The sequence below is a fragment of the Diadema setosum genome, chromosome 2 (assembly GCF_964275005.1).
Source record: "Diadema setosum chromosome 2, eeDiaSeto1, whole genome shotgun sequence".
Classification (NCBI taxonomy): Eukaryota; Metazoa; Echinodermata; class Echinoidea; order Diadematoida; family Diadematidae; genus Diadema; species Diadema setosum.
In genome coordinates, this window is record NC_092686.1 from 3176295 (window position 1) to 3199295 (window position 23001).

A 23001-nucleotide genomic window follows, 5' to 3' on the forward strand; every position below is an offset into this window, starting at 1 on the left:
ATACAATAATAGTGTCTAAAAAATGTGATAAGAAAATCATGGAATTCCCTAATTTGATCAGGCACACACATTGGGTGATTTCAAGTTCGGTGCTAGTGCTAGTGCTAGTGCCAGCTGCCAAATAACAGCGTTAAATCGAGCTCCAACACCGACGGTCAGATTAACGAGGCGATACCGATCAAAATTATCGATCACCAGCACTAGGTGTTCGAATCACAGCACCGCGAGCTCCCCGGGAATTGCGCGACGAAAAAAGTGATGGCGCGTGATTACAGTCAAATATTAAAAGATGTAGCCAAAACTGCTTAGTTTAAGACACACAGTGAGGAAGACAGATTAAAATGCCACAAATTTCATCCATTCCTCAAAATACAACTATCTTAATGTTGCTCCCAGGCTCAGATTTACATAGCCATGTCTGGAGTGTTCGTGCTCTTTACGTGGGCGACCACTGTATTAGTATAGACTTTGCACGTAAAATCTATTATGGAAGTGAATGCGGGTCTCGCACGGCAACGCTAACACCAGCACCGAACTTGAAATGAAGAAAATGATAATCCCAAGGGGCTAGTGTAATTAGTCAATGGGGAAAAAGCACGTAAATCGCTAACACAAACGGCGGAGCTCGGTTCAGCAGACGACGTTCAGCACCAAGCCCAGCACCAACTACCGGAAATACGTCACAATTTTGAGGTCAACTCCCAACACCGACGTGATTTCAAGTTCGGTTTTATCGCCGGTGCTAGTGCTGAGGTAACACTAGCACTAGCACTAGCACTAGCACCGAAATCACCCATTATACACATGCAAGTAAGATGATTTGATGATGTCACCGGTCATTGGGAAAACACGGGTGAAATTCTGAAGTTCAGGTTTCCAATTTCATGTCCGTAATGAGGACAACTGTACCGTCGTATTGGCCTGATTCTATTTTATCAATATGTCATGAATGCAGCTCGAGTATGTAATGATGTTGCACTAAACGTTTTCGGACTTGGACTGTTCGTCGCCTTGAAGCGAGAGTGAGATAACGTCCAAGACTGGAAGGCAGGGAAGAATTGTGATATGTAAAGTGAATAATAAATGGTTTCTCAAACAAGAGAGTTGAAAAGCACGCTACAAAACCTAACAGTACCATTTCAGCCACACCCAATGAAAGACTATACTATAGGGGCACTTTGCAGAGAATGCTAGCTGAAGAAAAAGGAAATATCAAACATTTCGTATAATACATACCTCTGGTGTGCTTCAGTGTATTCTGAACGACTCACAGTTGATCGTGCATCGCCTCACAGTCACATAAGTTCATCTGTGGAGACTACGAGTATAGTTAGGGGAACTAGTGAAGAAAAATGTTTCTCTTCACGAGCAGCTCTATTATGTGATCTGTGCGTTTCTGCTGGGCTTGTTTAAATAAATGATTCAATATGCGTTCCAAGATTGTGCAAACCAGCATTAAAGGGTGTGTACAGTTCTGGTTGAAGTAAGGATTTAACTTTTAACGTTTTGCGAGATATTCAGAAACCACTCTATGAGATGTCAAAAATCATGCAATTCTAAGGGGTATCAAAAGTTTATTTGTTGAAAATCGGTTTTGAAATGGCTGAGATATTCAAAAACAAGGTGAAACAAAGAAATTCTAATAAAAGGCGTGGCCTGTGGCCTTTTATTATTATCACTTTTTCGGATATCTCAGCCATTTGAAAACCAAATTTCATCAAATAAACGTTGAATCCTTCTTAAAATCACATGCTCTTTCATATTTCATAAGAGGTTTCTCTTTATCTCACTCATTAATGTTTTAAACCTGTATCCCCACCTCAACCAGTACTGTATAGTCCCTTTAAGCTTCTTTTGTCAGTTCATGTTACAATAGTACCAGGGGCGGATCCAGGAATTCCGTAAAGAGGGGACACCTTTACAAAGCTAAAAGGGGGGGGGGGGGGCGCATGCGTCTTACGTATTCATTAATTTCTTATACAATGCGAGACAATGGGTGAGACGGTCCCGTTGAATTAATAGTGCTTTTGAACAATAGGCCCAGTTTTACAGAGGAATGTTTTTTTTTTTTTTTTTTTTCATTTCGGATGTTTCCAAGGTTTCATTTTATTTCATCTTTTATTTGAATGACTATAACTATATTTACAATAATGTGTGCACTTAGTGCCAGCGTTGTATCAAACGAGGAAGTGGAATATTTAATATATATTTCGGGAAATTTCTTAAGCTGAGGAATCTGTCTAATGGAACTTCTCCGGTGTTCATTATCATGTGGCATCATTCATTGTTTGCTGATGCTCTACTTGCAAAATAATCACTGATAACTCGAGAAGTTATGGTTTACAGAGTAAGATGAATACACGTTCCATGCCTAATTGCAAATTAGTGTCTACGGTGTGATATGACAGACTGTTATGTGCACCATGGCTATACTCCCAAATTATCGGTTATGAAAGAAATATCATAAATACTTCGTCAAATATACATTTAATTATTTAACCATTGTCCCCATATTTCAATATTTTAAACATCTTGCAGCCATAAACTTTAAATTTAGAGTCATAAGCATGCTGGTACATTGCCCTTCAGTGAGGCTGTGTATACATGTATATAAGCGGCATTCAAAGTTGTTGATCCTTTCCGAGTAAGCTACGCGGGTTTGTTGCGAGTAGGGATTTTCCAGCACGCAGAGGAATTTTCTGTGGGCGAACAAGGATGTTGGCGAGTTCCGTACTTGCGTCTTACTGCTAGAGGCATGCTATTTATCTGCTACTTGTGTGTATTCCGTGTGACCTGTGTGAAAGCTTTGAAACTGATCCATTTTCAGCTATACACATACTGTGCGTGTGTGTGTAATTTAGAGTAAATCTCCACAGTCAAAATCAGACATGGTGTGCACTTGCAGTATATGCAGGTACCCTATAATCGCAACTGGTCCAAAAATGCGAAACACTGCAGAAGGACATGACGTTTAAAGACGAAGCCTAATTGTTGTGAAACCTAAACATTTTCTGACATTTGAATTCAGTCTGTTATTTTGAAATTCTGCTCATTATCCAGTCCAGAACCATTATGCATGGAACTGATACAGTCCAAAGATGACGCAAAGGTTGACGTTGGTATCTATCAATGATGTAGGCCCTACACTTTGTGAAGGCTCATAAGAGGAGGTTCTTCCTCTTTTGTCGAATAAAGTAAACAGCAAGTTGTCGTGCAAATTAGTGCATTTGAGTGGATTCTCATTTTATATTGTCTGACTTCACGAAATGCAAACTTGGTTACTTTTCATCAGTGCAAGACAATGTAATATAGAAAAGTCATCATTCATATTAAGGCTTACACTCACACACAGACACATACAAACACATCTTTGTTTGCTCCATGCAATGAATGAATGAAATAGGATCATTTATGTACGTGGATTGCGACTATTTCACAGCACTGGACCTCAATTTCATGTCCCAGCTGACGGAGAGAGTGTTTTGCCTATACATGTATGTAGTATAGGAGACGACTTCATATCACACAGCATTGCTCAGTAAGACTCACTTGGATTCGAACCCGCCCGTGAAAAGAAACCATTTGATTCACGGGTAAGTAATACACTACCGACTGAGCAACCTCTCTGCCCATTCACCCATAATCCGACCACACCACCTCTCAAAACACTTTGGTAAACACACATGCACATGTAACATACACGAATACAAACACAAACAGACAGACTAAGATATCCTTTATTTAACAGCCCACATGGACAGTCTGCATTGTATAGCGTCAGGAAAAGACAAGTGATATTACTGCTGTCTGAGCCTCATAAAGCTTGTGAGATTGAAAGTCAACTGAGCGACATCAAACCTTCCTGAACGCTGATAGACCACCACCACAATTTACTTCCGAGTTCTCATAGCTTTCTTGTACTAGTCAATACAAACGGCAACATGGTAGTATAGATAACCTAAGTTGTAATAATGTTCTTACACATCACCAAGGGAATGGGAATTTAGGTATTACATAATAATATACACCGAAAAAATAAACAAATATCACCCTCTAGTTTAAAGAGATGTAATCACTCATTAAGACATAAAAATATACTCACTCATATGGTTTAAAACTCGTAGTCATCAATTTGACACACATTTACACACCTCGGCTTACATCAACCAAACACGGTGTTGACTCAACATATTATACGTATTAACATTTCCTCTAATGCTATGTATCTCTGTGACATTGATATTGGTATTGTATTGCTGTATATCTCTTCTAAGTCTACCATGTCTATAATTAGTTATCTATGTTACACGTTTGTTCTGTATGTATGCATTCTGTGTACGTGCCGATGTAATGTCCATGCATGCAAACAAAACAAATTTTTAGAAATGGACACAAAAATCGAACTGAATTGAATTGAATTGAAAAACAAAGTGGTCCTTATAAAAAAATTGGGACTAACTTTTACTAGGACCACTTTTTATTTTGATATTACAGACAACTTTCATCTAATAAATCACTCATCAAATATAACAGAGTGTACACTTTTGAGAAGACTTCAAAGTCCATTAGATTGAGGAAATTCGCTTTTAAAAGGGCTATATATATATATATATATATATATATATATAATATAATTATAATTATAACTAAACAGGTCCTAATCAAAAGGTGGGACCCATCTTCTATTAGGACCACGTTGTTTTTGTATATCTTAGCCATTTCAAAATCAAATTTTCATCAAATAAAATAAACTGTGATTTCCTCCTAGAATTGTGCTCTATTATATTTCATAAATGGTTTCTTACCATCTCTTCAATCACTGTGAAGGTTGCGCAAGTACTGACTACAGAAAATCTACAGACTTAATGTTCCAGTGGTGGCAAACTTTCCATAAACAGAATTTCACATCACGGTCATGTTTCGATGTCAATTCTGTGCTCATTTGAATGCCAAACGTAAACGTGACCAGTGATAGATTAAAAACAAAAAGAAAGAGAGAAAAACAGTAAACAATGATTAGCCATATTTGTCAGGTGGGAACATACAATACCTAACTGCTATATTGAAAAAAAAAAGATTACATATTCAATACTCACATTTGTTTGACAGTTATTACAAGTATTCACCTTTTTCTATTTCCATCAAACATTTATGTGATACAAAGTTTGTTACACCAACTGAGAACAAAACTGTACTTTTGATATCTAAATGTTAAATGTAAATGTTAAATATACATCCAAAGTGTTACAATCATGCGCTCCAACTTCACACGTTCAGACGGGAATACATACAAAAATTATTGTTATACTGTGCTATTTATAATTACATAAACTCTACATAAGTTTCAATCTACATAAGTTTCCAATCTCAGCCATGTACTCGGTACTCCACAAGTACATACGTCTTTATATTCATACTAAAAGCTGCCTTGTAACGTTTCCCAAGTTCACCATGCAATGTAATCATCAGATATATATGAAAAGAAAACTTTGATAGTGACATACAGTATTTCAATTGCATGCTAATAATCTGAATATATGGTTGTTTTCCCCTTGTCAGTTGATATAGGACAAGCAGAGACACACAAGGAAAGAAAGAGAAAGAAAAAAAGGCAGATATTGTGACGGTATTGAGAGTCTATAGACCCTAAATACAGACAGACAAGACGAAAAAAAAAGCAGACAGACAAAACAAAAACAAACACACAAACACCACATGCATAAAGAAACAGGATATAACAATTGATATTTAAAGTTTGAAGTTTCTTAAAGGGGAATACTGAAGATAATTATTATATTATATATGAAGTCAAAGAGTGGGACACATAGAACAATTTGTCGTTTACATCGTTTAAAAAGGCCTTTTTGAAGTGGAGTTAGAGGATATTGAAGATTTACACCTGCCACCCCCCTGAAATCTAGGTCACAGCGTAAATTTCGAGGCTTTGCCAATGACGTCATGGGGTGAAAGGAATCGCGCAAGGTCTCGAGCGCCGCAGGCCCCCGCGCGCATAATGCATGCATTGTATTATACAAGTTGTTGTAAATACCCGGTATTTGCATATAAAAAGAAAGTTTTGAAAATTTGTTTTTCGATAATGACATCGTACGTTTAGGTCAGTGATGATCAGGATGATTTGTTGGTGGAATTTGAATGTGGAAGCGATGATGACCTGAGTGATATACACTAGTGATGATAGCGATGATGAAACTAGTGATGATGACCCTGGTGAAGTCGGAGAGATACATGTTGATGACGAGCCGCACGGCGGGGCGCAGGAGGGAGACGCTGCGGGCGAGCTAGGGGGAAGGCCCAGACGGTCCGATTGAAGCGGACGGACTTCCTGGAGATTGGCAGTAGGAGCCCTTGCCACACGGCAGGCCAGGGGACAATGCTGGTGACGCAGGACCAATGCCAGATAGACTTCAAAATTTAGATTGGTGAGAGTTGTTTTTATTCTGAACTCAAAATGAACCGAGCTTAGTGCTGACTTGAACTCCTACTTCAGAGCAGCAGTAGGCCTAGGCCTAACAATATTAAATCGGGCTGGTCGCTGTACTAACTTGGGTCTAGAGCCTACCGTAAGATTTTAGCTACGTTTAGAAATTGAATAGAAGTCCATGTCAAAATTTCGGCTGTGTGATGAGTTTTGATGTAAATGTGAGACACATTAACTTCGTAATATCGCTCTTGACTCGGGTTTCAGTGTCATCTCAGTAGAGTAGGCCTAGGTCTTTCTTTCATTAATTTATATCCTTACGTAGGGCATAGCCCGACCAGACGCAGCTGTGCAGCGACTGGGCTGTGTATAGCCTAGGCCCTAGTTATCCTTCACGCAATCTCAACTTCGCAGCTCGGCCATATGTAACGTTAAGAAGAGTGGATTCCGGAATTGTATAGTAACAAAGGTCGGTGTACGATCTTTGATAGTAAGTCTACTAGATCTAACCAGTAGACTTGCAGATCGTACACTGACCTTTGTTACTATACTCAGGCCCTACTCATCGAATATCGACCATCCTCCTCCCTCAATGGCTTTCTCGCGTATAAAATCAAAAATACTATCGCGTGGGCCGGGGCGCAATACGCTGGAACATTCGCACATGAATACAAATCAAGAAAAAATAGGGGGATACATGTAAATATAAACTTGAGGAAACGGGAGGAAAAAGAATTGAAGAATATCCTCATTAAGGTAGTAAATACACGTAATTATTGTTAACACCGGTCTATTTGCCCATTCACTGGATTTACGTGCTTTTCAATGAGAAAACGGGCGGTCGGTTTAAAAAATACAGTATAGGCGCCTATACCTAAACACTACAGCTACCACGGGCGCACGAAATAAAAAAATTAGATCTAATAATTCACTCTGATTTTTGGAATACTAGACTGCAAATAAACCCTTCTACGAAAAGTTATCCTTTTACTGTAGCGCTATGTAAACATCGCATTATAATTCAGGACGATTTTCGTCATGGTATAATCGACGTCTTTCAGGACACACCACAGCAACTTTAGGCTAGGGTCCTACCCATTAATTCTACCGAGCAAACTAAAGAGAAAATCGGCAAAGGGAGGCACAAATTTGGTATTGGGTGTACTGTGCAGTAGAATGTCTAACATGAGCATTTCGAACAATTTTTTGCGATAAAATCTTGTGATATAATGACATCTTCTAATTCGGAGGTGAATTAAGGTGAATTTCTTAAGCTGGTATCTCACTGAGCGGCGAACGTTTGCGAACGTAGCGAATTTGAGATTCGCCAACTTTTCTGACGAACGTTTGCGAAAAATCAAGGTTCGCTTCTGCCATTAGCGACAATTAGCGACTTTTAGCGATGTTTAGCGACAATTAGCAACACTTGAGCGAACGTTTGCGAAAGTGTTTGCGAAACACATATGCGACTATTAGCGAATGCTAGCAAATGTTAGCGACAATTTTGCAAAGGTTAGCGACAGTTTTGCAAAGGTTAGCGACAGTTTTGCAAATATTAGCAACTGTTTGCAAATCCTTTGCGACAATTTTGCGAATGTTCTTGGACCTAGAAAAGTACCAGGCGATGTTTATAGTCAGACCCATAAAACGAACCTAAAACCTTCCACTGAATTCAGATCTCTTGTAACAACCGTTCAAGATGGATTTCCAGTATATGGAAATAAATTTCTGCCAAGAAGAGGCTCAAGGTGTTGCTATCCTTGAAGAGCTGCTTTGTCAGGCTGCTGCTACGGCTATTGTGCAGCATAAGAAAAATAAAATTAAGAAAAACAAGAAAGGAAGAAGAAAAGAAAGACTGTTTGGGTAAGAGAGTGGTTGCAGAGGACAGACTTGCAGCAATTACATGATGGAGATGTCAAGAGCTTCAAGAACGTTCTTAGAGTGGAACCATGTCTGTTAGCTTTTATTTAGGAACCATATGGCTACTTGTTCGCTAGCAGTGGCGAATCAAATAAAAATGTTAGCTACACCGTATTACGACCGTTTGCGAATTCTTACAAGTGTTTTGCGAATGTTTGCAACTGTTAGCGAAAATACAAATTCGCAAAGGTTTGCAAACAAATTTTGAACATGTTCAAAATTTCTTTGCGACAAGAAAAACTGTTTGCGACAATAAAAACCGTTTGCGAACTTTCTTGCGACTGTTAACGAACCTTTTGCAACCCTTTACGAACCCTGGCGAAATCCCAAATTCGCTACGTTCGCAAACGTTCGCCGCTCAGTGAGATACCCCCTTTAGCATTTTTACATTTTTGTGTCGCATTTTTGGCGATTTCGGCCCGTAACAACACTCTGTACTACAGTAGATCATGATATACTAGTAGGCCTACCTTAGTATCTAACTATACACAGCCCAGTCGCTGTACGTAGCGCAGTGTCTGGTCGGGCTACGACCCTACGTAGTATCATAATACATCTTATCACATCACACTCACTCCGTACTCCCGGTCACAGCTCATCAGCATTCTATTAATCTAGCTAGGAACCGTCACAAATTCACTGCACGATCCATTCATTACATCACCGAGTCCATCAAAGTTTTATCACTATCAATGAAAACCGCAGTGCTCTGTATCGTTTATTTTATCACCAGATATAGGCCGGCCGGCAGGCCGGCCTAAAGACTGAATGTTTCGCGAGGTTTTTTATTTTCGCCAATGTCGCGAACCTGGTGCTTTTTGCGAATTTAAAAACACGAGAAAATATTAACTTTCTTTCCGTATATATTTCCCCCTTCCATAGTGTACTCCACAACCACGAATTTAAGCACTCGCGAAATTATTGGCAAGTCCCGATTCGCGGAAAAAAAAAGGCACGCTAAATATATGGCGTACACAGCTGTAGTAGTACCAAGAAGCTGCTGATAGTAGGCTACGTACCACCAAAGAGGTACTAAGCCCAGGCTTCTCCGCTCTTTGATACACGAAGGCTACTGCACTGCGACATACGCGGCCGGTGATGGGCGCATGCATGTGACTGATCGACTAAGAAGCACCCACTGCAGGCACTAGGCCTGACAACTTCTGTATTCGTGGCCTTAATAACACGCAACAGACTTTATTTAAACGAGGAAATGTATGATATCACAGGAGACTTGAAGTAGAAAACAATTTTATTTCATTTTATGTGACATTCTGATAAAAAAATGTCTTGGGATTTCGGGGTACGAGCCTCGACATCTCGCTCTCATCAGGAGCATACATAGGTAAGCTCAGGCTGTTGTGTGATACTTCCGGGTTTGCCCTTCACCTCATGACGTCATGGACACGCCCCCAAAATAACCACGGATCTTCCGATTGAACATGATTCAGGATACAATTTTTCTAAGCAGCCGATCTCCAAAACGCAATTTTCTAAATGGATGAATTAAAGGCCGCTGTGTTTGTCATGCTCTAAGCTTGAAATGGGGGAGTAATCCAACAAAATACGCGTTTCCTTTAGTATTCTGCTTTAATATCAATGTATAGATTATCATTATATCGCATTCAACGAGTTTAATATTTTCACGTTGAGTTGTTCAGCTGCTTCCAGGTATTCATAACACTAAGATATAACGAATTTCAAAGCATTGTTGCATTTAGAAAGCCCATTTCTGTTTCCATACCGACGGTATAGCACTGCAATTTTTTTTTTTTCATTTCACGAATCAAATCCTTGGATTTGGTTGGGCATCCGCCGCATTCTTTCTGGTAGTGTCACTTCCACGCTTTCGGGGCGGAATCCTTGCGAACTCGAGTTGTTACTCTGCTTCGCTTTTCTCTTTCCACCAGACGGGAGGAGCCGTCCAGAACTATTCTTCACAGTTGAACTGCTGTCAGAAGTAGATCCGAAGCTAGAAGCCCGCATGGACTTGGGCAAACAGCAATGGAATTGGCTCCGCCAAATTCTACGCACCAGCGGCTGTCGCACGCAGTATAGCATGAAGATGAAGTATCCCTGTAGCGAGTTAAGCACGGTGAAGACGGCGAGAATAGCCTCGCTCGCCGGTCTGATGATGCTCAGGTACCCGAGGGCCCAGGTGAGGCCCATCAACACCAGAATGCAGATGGCATTTTGCAAGCGTCGGAGACGCTGTCGCTTTTCTGTCTCGTCGATCATTCGACCTTTGACCGTTTTATTCAGTCGTCTTATCACGCGGGCAAAGACTATGAGGTTGAAAATCATGATTAGGCCCACAGGAACGAGCACGCCGCCAATCAGCGGCCAACGTGTCAAGAAACAACTGCAGGCCCAAACGGAGGAAAATAAAACATACCCATATTAATCTTTCAAATTTTGGTTGTGGTTGTGGATTTTAGCTTTGTATAGTATCTTAGCAGTGTGAGATAGGAAGGCTTTCGGTATGACAAAGGAGGTATGGAGTAAGAACAGTCTTATTTCATCCCGTGTTTAATGCCGCCACTAAGAAATAATGTGAAATACATATATGTGCTAAAGTGGAGCTGGTCCAGAGATACTTTTCGTCGTACTTTTTTATTTTTTTTTTTTATAAAACACGAGAGGTACATACACGTACAGACCCAATGAAATTGCCCCCCCCCCAAAAAAAAAAAAAAAAATCCAATGAAATCAAGATCAAAATTACTCGCCTGTACATATCTGTACACTTATATGACATATCAGTGGTGAAACCAATTTAGTTTTATTTGACGGCAATAATCGGAAAGGTGATATAACCGGCTTGTCAGGAGAGTGAAACTTTAAACACTTCCACAACTTATAATTTAGATTTTACACCTTTGCACATATTTTTGGATGAAATTGACTTTTCTCGAAAAAAATCTGTATCATTAATCGAAATCTTCATTTCATTTATAAACAAGCAAAACACAGCCGACTTTATATTTAAGCTAAAAAAAAAAAAAAATCTTCAGATTGTTTAGGAAGACAGCGGTATCGAACATCCATCATTAAAGGCACAAATACACCTGTGGAATTCTTTTGTGCATTAATAGAAAACTGTCAACTGTTTGGATAGTTATATCCAGTTGGAACTCCATCTCCTAAGCCTCCAGGATTGCAACTGATTTTGTAATTTAGTTGTAATATTAAAGGGAACCTGAACTATATGCCTACCTTAATCAAGGAGGAGGTGTGGGGGGGGGGGGAAGTAGCTTTGCAAATGCCCAATACTTTCATTTCCGAACCGACAATTGATAGGAAAGAATAAAATGGAACAAAAGGTTCTGTTTGATCATAGGATAATCATTTTTCTGCAGACATGGTAGAAACTCCTTGATAGAGTGGTTAATGTCCCTATACAGGTTTGAACCCCGTTCGATGCTTACGTTCGTAAGACTATGATTTTGTGTTATTCCCAATGACACTATTCACCCAAGTATAAAATAGGCGTAAATGCGTTCTTGACATTTCTCGGGTAATCATAATGGCAGGGTATCAAAGAACATCATTCACTCTAAAAAGTGTACCTTAGCTAATGTTAACAAGGCCATAGCTGTTGGCAACATTGTTCACGAAATAGGCAACAGAGAAGTTCACTATGTCTATACATGTACTGGTGCAAAGTGCCAAATATCACTTCAATTACGGCCTAATAAAACTTACTAATCTGTTTCAGCATACATTTGACGCGTCACTCCAGCAGTTATGGCCACGATAAGAAGAGGACATCCTGGATTGAATAATCAAAACGTACTTTGTCTCAGACACTCTAGATCAGTGTCTTTGTAATCTACGTTCACTGATATTTGAAGCTATGTTGTTTTGTAAATCTCGAGCAGCGTGGAAAGGAACGTTCGACGAACTGAAATTATACCTTTCTTATTTGTTAAAAGAAACATTATGTCTATACATTTTAATGTATTTACAGGGAGTCTCGGAATTAAAACACAGTTACATGCACTTAAAACGCATATTCATAGCAAAAAGGATTCATTTAAATCTTGCTAAAAATCATAAAATATCAAATAAACTCTGGGCAAAGCACTTCATGTTAATTATCATAATCTAATTCATCATAATAAACTCCTGGGGTGAAACGACGTTTACGGGCGATTCGTGTATTTTCTTTTCTCCCTATTCTGTTGTTAGAATTGAAGATTGGCGTTAAAGGAGTGCAGACGTATATCATAATATTATGATTATCCTCACCCCATGCAACCAGCGACGCCTTACGTAGGAAGTAAGGCAGATACGTGTTGAGCACGCGTACAAACATCATGTGCATGTTGTAACCTTCGACCCCCATCCAGAAGAGGGACGCCAGCATGAAGTAGTGGAGAAAGCCCGCGAGAATGCAGCATGGGAGAGGCTCGACCTCTTCCACCCTTCGTTCCGTGTCGAAGGTGATCATTACCACAAAGGCCACATACATACCAAGGAGTGCGCAGCATAACGAAATCAAAATTTGGTTTGGTTTGCGTTCTCGTAATTTCCTGCAAAACATGAAAACCCCAAGCAAATACCGTTAACTCCTCATGTAAATTTATTTTAAATTTGATAAATCTTTTCTCAATGTTAAAGGAGCTGGTATACATACATTTACACGTTGTATAAATAGGTGTTTTGCATATGTACTTTAAAATGTTTGAATACTCTCAGATGTAATTCTGTTAAAATTATACATATTAAACAATTATTTTCATAGTTTCGACTGCTAAGTGGCAGCTTATTATGCACACAATGCCCAATCTCATCAGGTCGTTTGACGTCATTAGAATGTATTATGACTTTGAAACATTTGGTTCTTGAGAATGAAGTATAATACAGTGTAAGCATACATACACAGACAGATACTCATATACCCACATGGCATGTTTGACGTCAATATATGTGTGCAGCAACTGTTAATAACTGACGAGGTAAGATACCATGAAATATATCTATAGGTGATATGTGCATTAGTCAACGTCTAGCGAGAAAGGTCCACTAAGCAAGAAATGTAGTTTTGGATAAAACAATTACAACTCCTTCTCAGTGGTGAAAGATCGACAAATTCCAAACAGGCGTTTTCAGAGCACCGATGAATTCAGATTTAAGTTTTCAAACTGGATGAGTAATTAGACTTTGGATAAAACGTTCTTGATATCAACGTGTATAATATATGTCATTGTACTCCTGCGTTATTACCATTTCGATATATTTCGCAGGATTTAACACAGATGCAAAAATGACATGCTGAATTTTGGACTTCACTGGTAAAAATTAACCTCTGTATTCTAGTATTATCTTGACGGTTGAAATTGTTGACTTTACAAGCCAGCAGTTTTCACCTGTTAAAAGCATATGTTAGAATGGTGACCAGCACTCCCCAGATCGACATACAACATCCCACGTAACTGATGATTTTTAGGATGAAGTCAACCTGGTCTGAGATCGCAAAACCTCCGTATATATCCTGTTAGTGGAAAAAAGGAGGCAAAATAAAAGTGAACAGAACGAAATGAAAAATGCATCGTCAGAACAAATTTGATGCATGATGGACACATAAAGGAGATGTGTTTATTATTATTTTTTTCCGTACTCAGTTGCGTATTCACGAGCATCATAACGAATATCACCATCGTCCTCACTAAGCAACATCTCCACCAACCTCCTTTGAGAACATCTAATGTCAACAATTCAACCTTACACAACACTACTGGTTTTGAGGTGTTAATTCTCTTCAATTCATCCCCCTCTATAAGTGAAATTTTAGAGTGGTCCACAATCTACAAGCAATGCTTTTTAGTGGACCTCTCAGTTCTCATTTTTTACCCTTCAAACTTAACTTTGTAATTCCAGTATGTGTGCATATCTTTGATTTAATAAACATGTCAAGGAAAAAAAAAAGAATCGCGGGACTCAAACCTGTCATCTACTGCTTTCCGGGCAGCGACACTACCACCAGGCTATCCCTGGTTGCTAGCGGTCATACGATCAATTTTGACCATATACCCAAGCTCCGAAACTCCCTTCTGTTTAATATAATTTTGCTTGCATTCTTTGGCAATTGAACCATGGTTTCTTTTTTCAATAAAAGGAGACACGCAAAGCAATCAACACCTTGGGACATACACTTTCACTTTACGTCTTTCATTTTGCTTCCTGAATGAAATGATTTGTCTGGATGTAGAGGTTCAACACAACAAAATTCTTACTCTTTGCCCCTATATGGGCTTATCATCATTATTGCGTTCGCTGTACTAGTAAAAACATTTGACTTACCATAAGAATACCGAAATTTGTGAGATGGTCACATTCACACTCCAGTCGTTCATCTGTGCTGGAATTGCTCAGCCGGCAGCCCCTGGTCGACCAATTACCCGTGCCGTTGTTAGCGTCAAAGTCCCAAAACGCGCAGATTGGATTTGTAGCATTCTGCGTGATATCAAAATGTCCGTTTGAAAATCATACTTTCCAAGGACTGTGACAAGATCGGATGTTCAGCGGAAGATCTGGTGCAACATTCCTCCAGCTGTTACAAAATATATTTTGCTTTTTGTTATTGTACTTAACCATGATAACCACATTATATAGTTATACTGAGATGTTTATTCATCTTTGATAGGTTGTACGGTAGAGATATGCAAGACTGAATTCCTTTGCATTGCATTTCTCTCTACAGCTTCTCAGACAATAGTGCAGCAATTACAGCTTCCTTTTTTGTTTGCTATATGAAATTTAACATAGTGACAAAAAAACACACAACATATTTCGACATCAAACCAGATGTAAAAACAAATCTATAAAAACCTACTATGGCTTACCTCCATTAGTGGCATGAACGAAATTATGACAGGCTCGTCCAAATTTTCTATCACTCGATTCCCGAAAGACGCCGATATGACACGAGAATTAACGATCCTGTTAAATTCGGTGTTTCTAACGGTTCTGTTATGTTCAGTGTTATTTTCATTCCGGAATGAGAACGGAAAGAGTGAAGGGTCACGGAAACCTGTAGCAAAAAAGCGGGTTGTACCCGCATTCTCAACAACCTCACTCGGAAGGAAAATGCTTGCTTCCGGCGGAACAATTTGGTTCCTTGTGGTATCTCCCTGCTCAAGACGAAGATCATCGGTTGAAATGGTATCACCCACACCTGTTACTGTCAGAAGAACTGAAAAACCGTCCTGACTTTCTTCCGGCTCAACATCATCAACCTTATAAGAAAGAGAATGAGGGGAGAGGGTGACAGAGAGACAGAAAGAGAGGTACACTGTATGAAGACAAATAAAACAGCTACACCTGGGTCCCCTTTCATAAAACTTGTTACTAGAAACAACTGCCACATTTCTATGACGAATTTGCTCTCAGCCAATCAGATGCAAGGATTTCAGTAGCTTATAACAACCAGCTTAACTAGTTATAGATGACAAGTTTTATGAAACGAGGTCCAGAAGTTATGGTTTCTTCCTTTGTTACTGGGAACATTTACTCGATCTAGGAGCCTTTTCATTTCTTATATCATATTTTCCTTAGCATAATAATAGTTATAAGAATTAGGGTATTTTTTTAAATCTTTGGTTCTATGTGGAATAAATGCTGTATATAGGTGTGGGTTGTGAATGTTTGTTTATGTGGGTATCTAGATAAATTGAATGCATATATGAGATTGATAGTATTTGACGTGTAGCTGATTGGCTGTTAGAGTTTTGATACAATATTAGGCAATTGTGTTAGAATGTGTGTGTGTGTGTGTGCTTAGGCATATGGGATGCATATTTGATTTTGTTTGTCACTCGGAAAATGAAAGTTTTTGGTTTATGGATATATTCATATTCAATATTTTGTTATTTATACATATGTATTGCATAATATGCGTTTCGATGTTTACATAGACTGAAGTTGAATCTATTAAGGCCATGAACAATATTATCTATATCTGAAAGTTGTTACAAAATTGAAAAAATATATGGTTTTGAAAGTTTATTTATTTGTAAATGTTTAAGATGGTTGGTTATATTTGTTATGGTTGATTTTCCTCAATGAAGCTTATTGGCACGCTGTACAATTATTTGCACTTTTTATCTTACTACGTAGGAAATTATATTTTTTGCTTGATGTGTGACTGTGAACAAGAGTGGCATGGGTGAATGAGATGAGTATATGGGTTTATCGGTTGACATGTGGATGTGATGTGCATAATTATGTGCGTGCGCATGTGTACGTGTACATTGATAACTCCGGTTATCATTTCAAAGTAATAAATCATATTTTGCATATTTTTATTTTGCGTTTTGATATGATGCTGTAATGTTGTGTTAATGTAATCGTTATGTGTAATTGTTGAATTAATGTTCATACAATGTACGCTGTTTGATATAATTATGTTCTACAATGTAATACATGATTTAGCCTTTGGGCTACTACTTTGCATGTTTGTTTCATTAAAATATCAAATCAAATCAAATCAAATCAAATCAAATCAAATCAAATAATTATTTTACCATATCTCTCTGACAGGCTGATATACCCTTCACAAGTCTTGTGATTATTTGACAAAAGTCTATTTCCAGAACGGTGCAAACATTTTTGTAATAACCTTCCACATCACAATCACATAAAGGTAACTTGGTAATGCTTCAAAGAATGGTCATTGTTTCCAAATATCATGATCTGAATAAATACAATAACTTGGTCTCCTTTATCCAAGGCAGCCTCTCCAGTGTTGTCACTGGTCTACCAGTACTATTACCATTATCATTACCCTAGTGTTGCCTGCTCAAAAGGGGCATGGCGAAAAACATCAAAGATAGTACTTAAGAAGATACAAACGCGGATCCTCGGATTGAAAATCAAGATTTGTATCCAGTGTGCTATAATTCATCCTAGCACATTCAGTTTGAACAACGACACATGACATCCACAAAAAAAAACAACCCAACGATATGCAGTTAACGATGGTCATGTAGTGCAGTCTGAACCTGAAATGAAGCTTATTTATAGGTGGCGAAGAACAAAAATAACTCATATTTTGTGTGAGGGCTCTGTGGCGTGGTGGATAAGACTCTTGGGTTTCAAACTGAGGACCCGAATTCAAATCCAGTCAAGCGCCTACGCCCTTGGACAAGAATTTTTTTTCATGTACCACCATACTTCTAATCTTGACCTTGTATATTAGTGCGGGTATCTGGCAATCAGTCTAGGGTAATGGCAATGGCAGACCGCTCTAATTCTTTGTTTGCCACGTTCACACGACCGACTCAGTCGACAAGTGCGCATATTTGGTTGGATATCAAGCAGTGTTTCCCAGTTGATTTTTATTTTCAGTAAATAGGAAGTTTTCTCACTGTTTTATGTGCAGAAGTCACGTACCATACAATTATATACCTACTGGTTATTTGAAAGAAAAATGATCATATATTATTATTTTGTCAAAAAAAGTAGATCACAGGTAAGCTTGGAGTTTTCTCAAAACTTTGTCGTTGCACGTCCAATAAACAAAGATCTATAAAGAATGCTACATGGCTTTGAAATCTAAGAATATATTTCCTTAAGCATGCCTGTGTTGCAATCTCAGGTTTATGTGGCACACAGAGGGTTTACACGGTGGCTCATAAAGAGCTAGTAGACCAGTGAACATGATAGAGGCTACCTTGGATAAAGACCTAGAGGACCATATCATCATTATCATCATCAAACATATAATTTTTTCTCTCTATGGCAACTTCTATTTTTTCGGGGTTTTCATTATTGAAGAAAAATCGTACTGCTTAACATTACACACCATTGAAAGACGGTAAAGACATAATACTCTCATTGACTTAATATAATCGACTGACCACCGCGGCTACGTTAGGTTCCGTCACTGTTAGCAGTTCGTCTTCTGGGAGCTCAACATTAATGAACTGTTCCTCCATGGATTGCACTGCTCTGCTAACAGCACCGCTCAACTCTTGCGCCATTTGTAATTCATCATCAGATGTGTCTGCCATGTTGCTGACAACATCCACGACCAATTCCGTCACCTATTGAAGTAAAACACAGCCTTCATATGAAAATGGAACTGTTTGGAGTTTACCAAACTGGAGGGCGGGGGAGGGGGTAATTGGGGGATTGAGGGAGGAGGATACTGGTATAGTTGAGGGGGACCCCTGGAATCTATGGACGGGAGTCCGAAAAACTGATGGTAGAGTATGTTTGAAACGTTTTTCATAAACAATATAGTGCTGCCCCCCCCCCCCCCCATAAGACGGCCCAATCTGTGTTTCAAGAATACTGGCATTGCCGATAAGCATAGGTCATATGCCACGAAATATTGAAAATTGTCCACGAGAAGACTCACAGATAGCTTACGGGATGTCAAGACTTGGTCCTCAGCCAACAATCTGAAGCTTAATGAAGCGAAGACTGAAATGCTGCATATATCTTCTAGGTTCAGACAGCAGTTTGATGATGTTCCTCCCCTGGACCTATCTACGCGATGTGTGCAGAAGTCTGAGTGTGTCCGAAATCTTGGTATTACCTTCGATAAGCACCTCTCCCTTGCCCAGCACATCCGCAACAAGTGCAGGAGAGCTTCGTGGGGGATAGCTAGGATTAACAGGATCCGCAAGTACCTCGACGCTTCTGCCACAGAAAAGCTTATCCATGCATTCGTGTCATCTTACCTTGATTATTGTAACAGTCCCCTAGCCGGTTTACCCCTATCCCATATTGCACCCCTTCAACGCATCCCAGAACGCCGCCGCCTGACTAGTCACACGTTCAAAGAAGTCTGAACACATACCCCAATTATCCAGTCACCTCATTGGTTGCCAATAAAGGAACGTGTTATCTTCAAAGTTCTCCCCCTTGTCTACAAATCTATCCATAATCAAGCCCCTTCATACCTACAGAACCTAATATCTCTCCGATCCTCATCAACAGTACTTCTTCTGCATCTAGACGTCTGCGCTCCAATGCTAAATACTGCCCATCTTCAACTGTTACCCGGACCTCGCACTAATACGCGCTACGGAGAACGCTCATTCGCAGTTATTGCACCCAAGTTTGGAACAATCTACCCATTCATATATGACAAGCCCTATCAATAGAATCATTTAAGGCACTTCTTGAAACTCATCTTTTCCCATATTGATTCCTTCCCTAAGTTAATGTGCTGAGTGTAACCCAATTATTGTATGTGTTTATTTACTGGTACACATTGATTTATCATGTCATGTTATTCTTACTTGTGTTTTGACTAGTCTGCTTTCCCTCATTTTTCATAATTAACTTTCTTTTCCCTGTGCGCTTAGAAACATTGTATTAAGCGCATTACAAATGTAATGTATTATTATCATTATTATTATTACGAGTGTTCTGCTGACAGAACATGAATATTCTAAACTGGTTATTCTTGTGTGTGTGTGTGTGTGTGTGTGTGTGTGTGTGAAATAAGTAAGACATATGAAATGATTATACTTTACCAGGAAAAAAAATGATATAGAAATGCAAACAGCAAGACTGTAAACAGTACCTCGACGTCGACAGAATCTACACTAGCAATATCCTGGAGAATTTCAGAAACGGTTTCGAGCCCTGTTGCGGTGAGAGTATCTGTGTTTTCTGTTATTTCAGCAGCTTGAGTTGCGACCATCTCAGCATTTTGATTGGTCACTTCTTCCTACAGCCGTTAGAAATGAGCCAAATGATTTTGTGGATAAGCAATACACTCTGAACAGTATACGTCAATACCACTTAAACGACAATACTATAAATTATGGGATACCATACACAAAATTATACAAAACAAGGAAAAGTAGAAATTACGCGGTGCGTAATATATGTCCCCGCCGAAGTAGCATTTAGTAGCAAAATGTACAATATAGGTAAAAAGATCAAGGTCAAAGGTCAAAGAAGTCAAAGGTCAAAATTCTATGTAGAAGTTTTGAAGCCCTCACCTAGTGCCATCACATAAAGCAAACGGAATCGAAATCGGGTTAGAAATGGCGAAGGAGTAGCATTTTGTAGCCAATGTAAAATATAGGTAAAAAATCAAGGTCAAAGGTCAAAGAAGTCAAAGGTCAAAATTCTATGTAGAAGTTTTGAAGCCCTCACCTAGTGCCATCACATAAAGCAAACGGAATCGAAATCGGGTTAGAAATGGCGAAGGAGTAGCATTTTGTAGGCAATGTACAATATAGGTGAAAAATCAAGGTCAAAGGTCAAAGAAGTCAAAGGTCAAAATTCTGTGTAGAAGTTTTGAAGCCCTCACCTAGTGCCATCACATAAAGCAAACGGAATCGAAATCGGGTTAGAAATGGCGAAGGAGTAGCATTTGGTAGCAAAATGTACAATATAGGTCAAAGGTCAAGGTCAAAGGTCACAACTGAGATTCTGTATAGAACTTTCAAAGCTCCCATGTAGTGCTATCATATAAAGCAAACAGAATCAAAATCGGGTTAGAAATGGCGAAGGAGTAGCATTTTGAACATTTTGATCACACACGGACGCACAGACGGACGGACGCACAGACGGACACACGGACACACACACGGAGCCCGTTTCATAGTCCCCTGCTCGAACTCGTTCGGCGGGGACAATAAAATTATAGGTATACATATCATATCATACAGCTGGATTTTATTATAGATATTATTATAGATATAATTATACATACGATTTATCAACTAAAACTTGTCAGATTTCCGAATTGACAATGTTAAGATGAGACAGTTTTCACTAAAGAGTTGGTTCTCAAAAAAAGCCATCGCATGAAATCTTGTTTCAATATTCATGTAAATCAATTTCTTTGACATTTGCACAAGCTGAAATATAATTGAAGAAGATTTTCATATATACATGATACACATTACAGGAATACTGCGCTGCGTTGCAAATTTGCATACAAAGTGATATCCAAATTCAAATCACCCTAATATCACAGCTGTTATTGCAAAGAACCAACATGAAGATTTGAAAAATTTTCATAGATACATTCAAATTCAACTCAAAAGGACTAATGTTTCGTGATTGATATGTACATAGGTGTATGAAGCTTCACTACGCTGATGTTAACTGTCGTACATCATAAGTTGTTAGAAAATAAGACACGCTGGTGTGTGCTGTTGTATTATTGCAATTAATACACACAAAACTATTGCATATTACATATTTCATTAAATTATTAACGAGTAATTTGCTGATATTGAGGATGAACTCGAATGAGTTAGTGAATATGTCATAACTGGATTTGGTATTCATCGAATCTCAAATCTTCACAACACAAATAAAGTGCCGGTTTCTTCTCGACTGGTAAGAAAAATTTTCAGATGAAGGAGAAACACTGTTAATTTCCAACAGCATCACTTATAACATCAATCTAAAAGAGGACTGAACAGCTTTACCTGTTGCAGAATTTCCAGGAGCTCGTCGGCAGTGAGGTCTCGTCCGCAGTTATCTTCCATCATCCAATCACACGGTGAGATCGTATCACCTACGCACGTGGCTACAATGGCAGGCTGACCACCTGTAATGTCCATGGTCCATGAACAATTAAAGCAATAATTTTTAGTACCTGGTGTAACTGTTTAGATATACATATATCTCAATGAATATTCTTACAACTAAAATTTCTGAGATATACGCAAACGTCGTTTTGAACATGAGCAAATCATTGATTTAAATTAGTTAAATTGAAAGGATATACATTAACTACACAGAAATGCTATTACAAGGACAAAGATGAAGCCATAAACTGTATGTTCCTTTGGCTACAATTTATGAGAACATTTATTGAAGATATGCTTCTTCATGTAGATAGCTGGATGTCACATCCAGCTGTCCTCTGATTTGAACGTGAAATTCTAGCCAATATCTCTGTTTTGTGAAGCCTGGAGAGTTATGAGGTGCCTTAAGTCTATCATACTTCATCTCATGTTTGTCAATGATGCTTCTCCTTATGAATTTAACTACCGAAAACTATAATGCGTAAAACTGTAATGGTGTTTCAAAGAGATGGTCGGGGAAGGGTTAAGAGAAACAGAGGGAGATTTCTCTCCATAGCATGTCCTGTGTGTGTAAGAAGATGGCAAGAGGACAATATTTACGATTGACTTTGCTCTCTGGACAGAGTGGTCCAACCGTCGCATTGATTCTACTGCCGAGGTCACCGGACGGAAATGATGCATTTCCGTATGGAGTTACAAAAGTCGTCGGAGGGCATGTGACTACAAGGAGATACAATGAATATCACACGAGAAAATGATTGATATTGATTTGAATCGGCTTGAATAGAATTGACTCTGATCTTGATTCACTTCCTATTCAGGCAACAAAAGAAAAAAAATCGGTCTCACAGATAATCATAAATTCAATTCATGAATTCAAATTTGTTTCAGTGACGCTGTTTATTCATAGAATCAAAGATCTGAGTTATTCTTCCAGGAGTAGGTGCTAAATAATGTGTTTTAAACAGAATCTATATAAAAATAGATTTGTTGATTAATTATTGTTTTCGTAGAATCTGAATCTCGCATCATAGAATAATACATGATATATCATTTTCCTTATGAAAAACCTCAAACATTCTCTAGAAAATGCGTCAGTGTTTTAGGCTTCTGGATGATATACAGTGC

General features: G+C 38.7%; 1 protein-coding gene across 1 annotated transcript; it reads right to left on the reverse strand.

Moving 5' to 3' along the window:
* Positions 1-10138: 10138 nt before the first annotated feature.
* Positions 10139-21885, reverse strand: LOC140246380 (adhesion G-protein coupled receptor G6-like). The gene is made up of 9 exons (XM_072325847.1): positions 21772-21885; positions 19902-20048; positions 18223-18408; positions 15208-15600; positions 14666-14818; positions 13732-13856; positions 12611-12894; positions 12065-12131; positions 10139-10721 (listed from the first exon to the last, which is right to left on the reverse strand). The coding sequence occupies exons 1-9, from the start codon at positions 21832-21834 to the stop codon at positions 10139-10141; spliced, it is 2001 nt and encodes a 666-aa protein (XP_072181948.1). The 5' UTR covers positions 21835-21885.
* Between the last annotated feature and the right edge of the window lie 1116 nt (positions 21886-23001).

Excerpts from the sequence above, each read along its gene's own strand:
- LOC140246380 (XM_072325847.1), bottom strand. The coding sequence starts at position 21,834 with ATGATGGAAGATAACTGCGGACGAGACCTCACTGCCGACGAGCTCCTG. Across the intron at positions 20,049-21,771 it reads TCCTGGAAATTCTGCAACAG|GAAGAAGTGACCAATCAAAA; the intron begins GTAAAGCTGTTC and ends TAACGGCTGTAG. Across the intron at positions 13,857-14,665 it reads CAAATTTCGGTATTCTTATG|GATATATACGGAGGTTTTGC; the intron begins GTAAGTCAAATG and ends TTCCACTAACAG.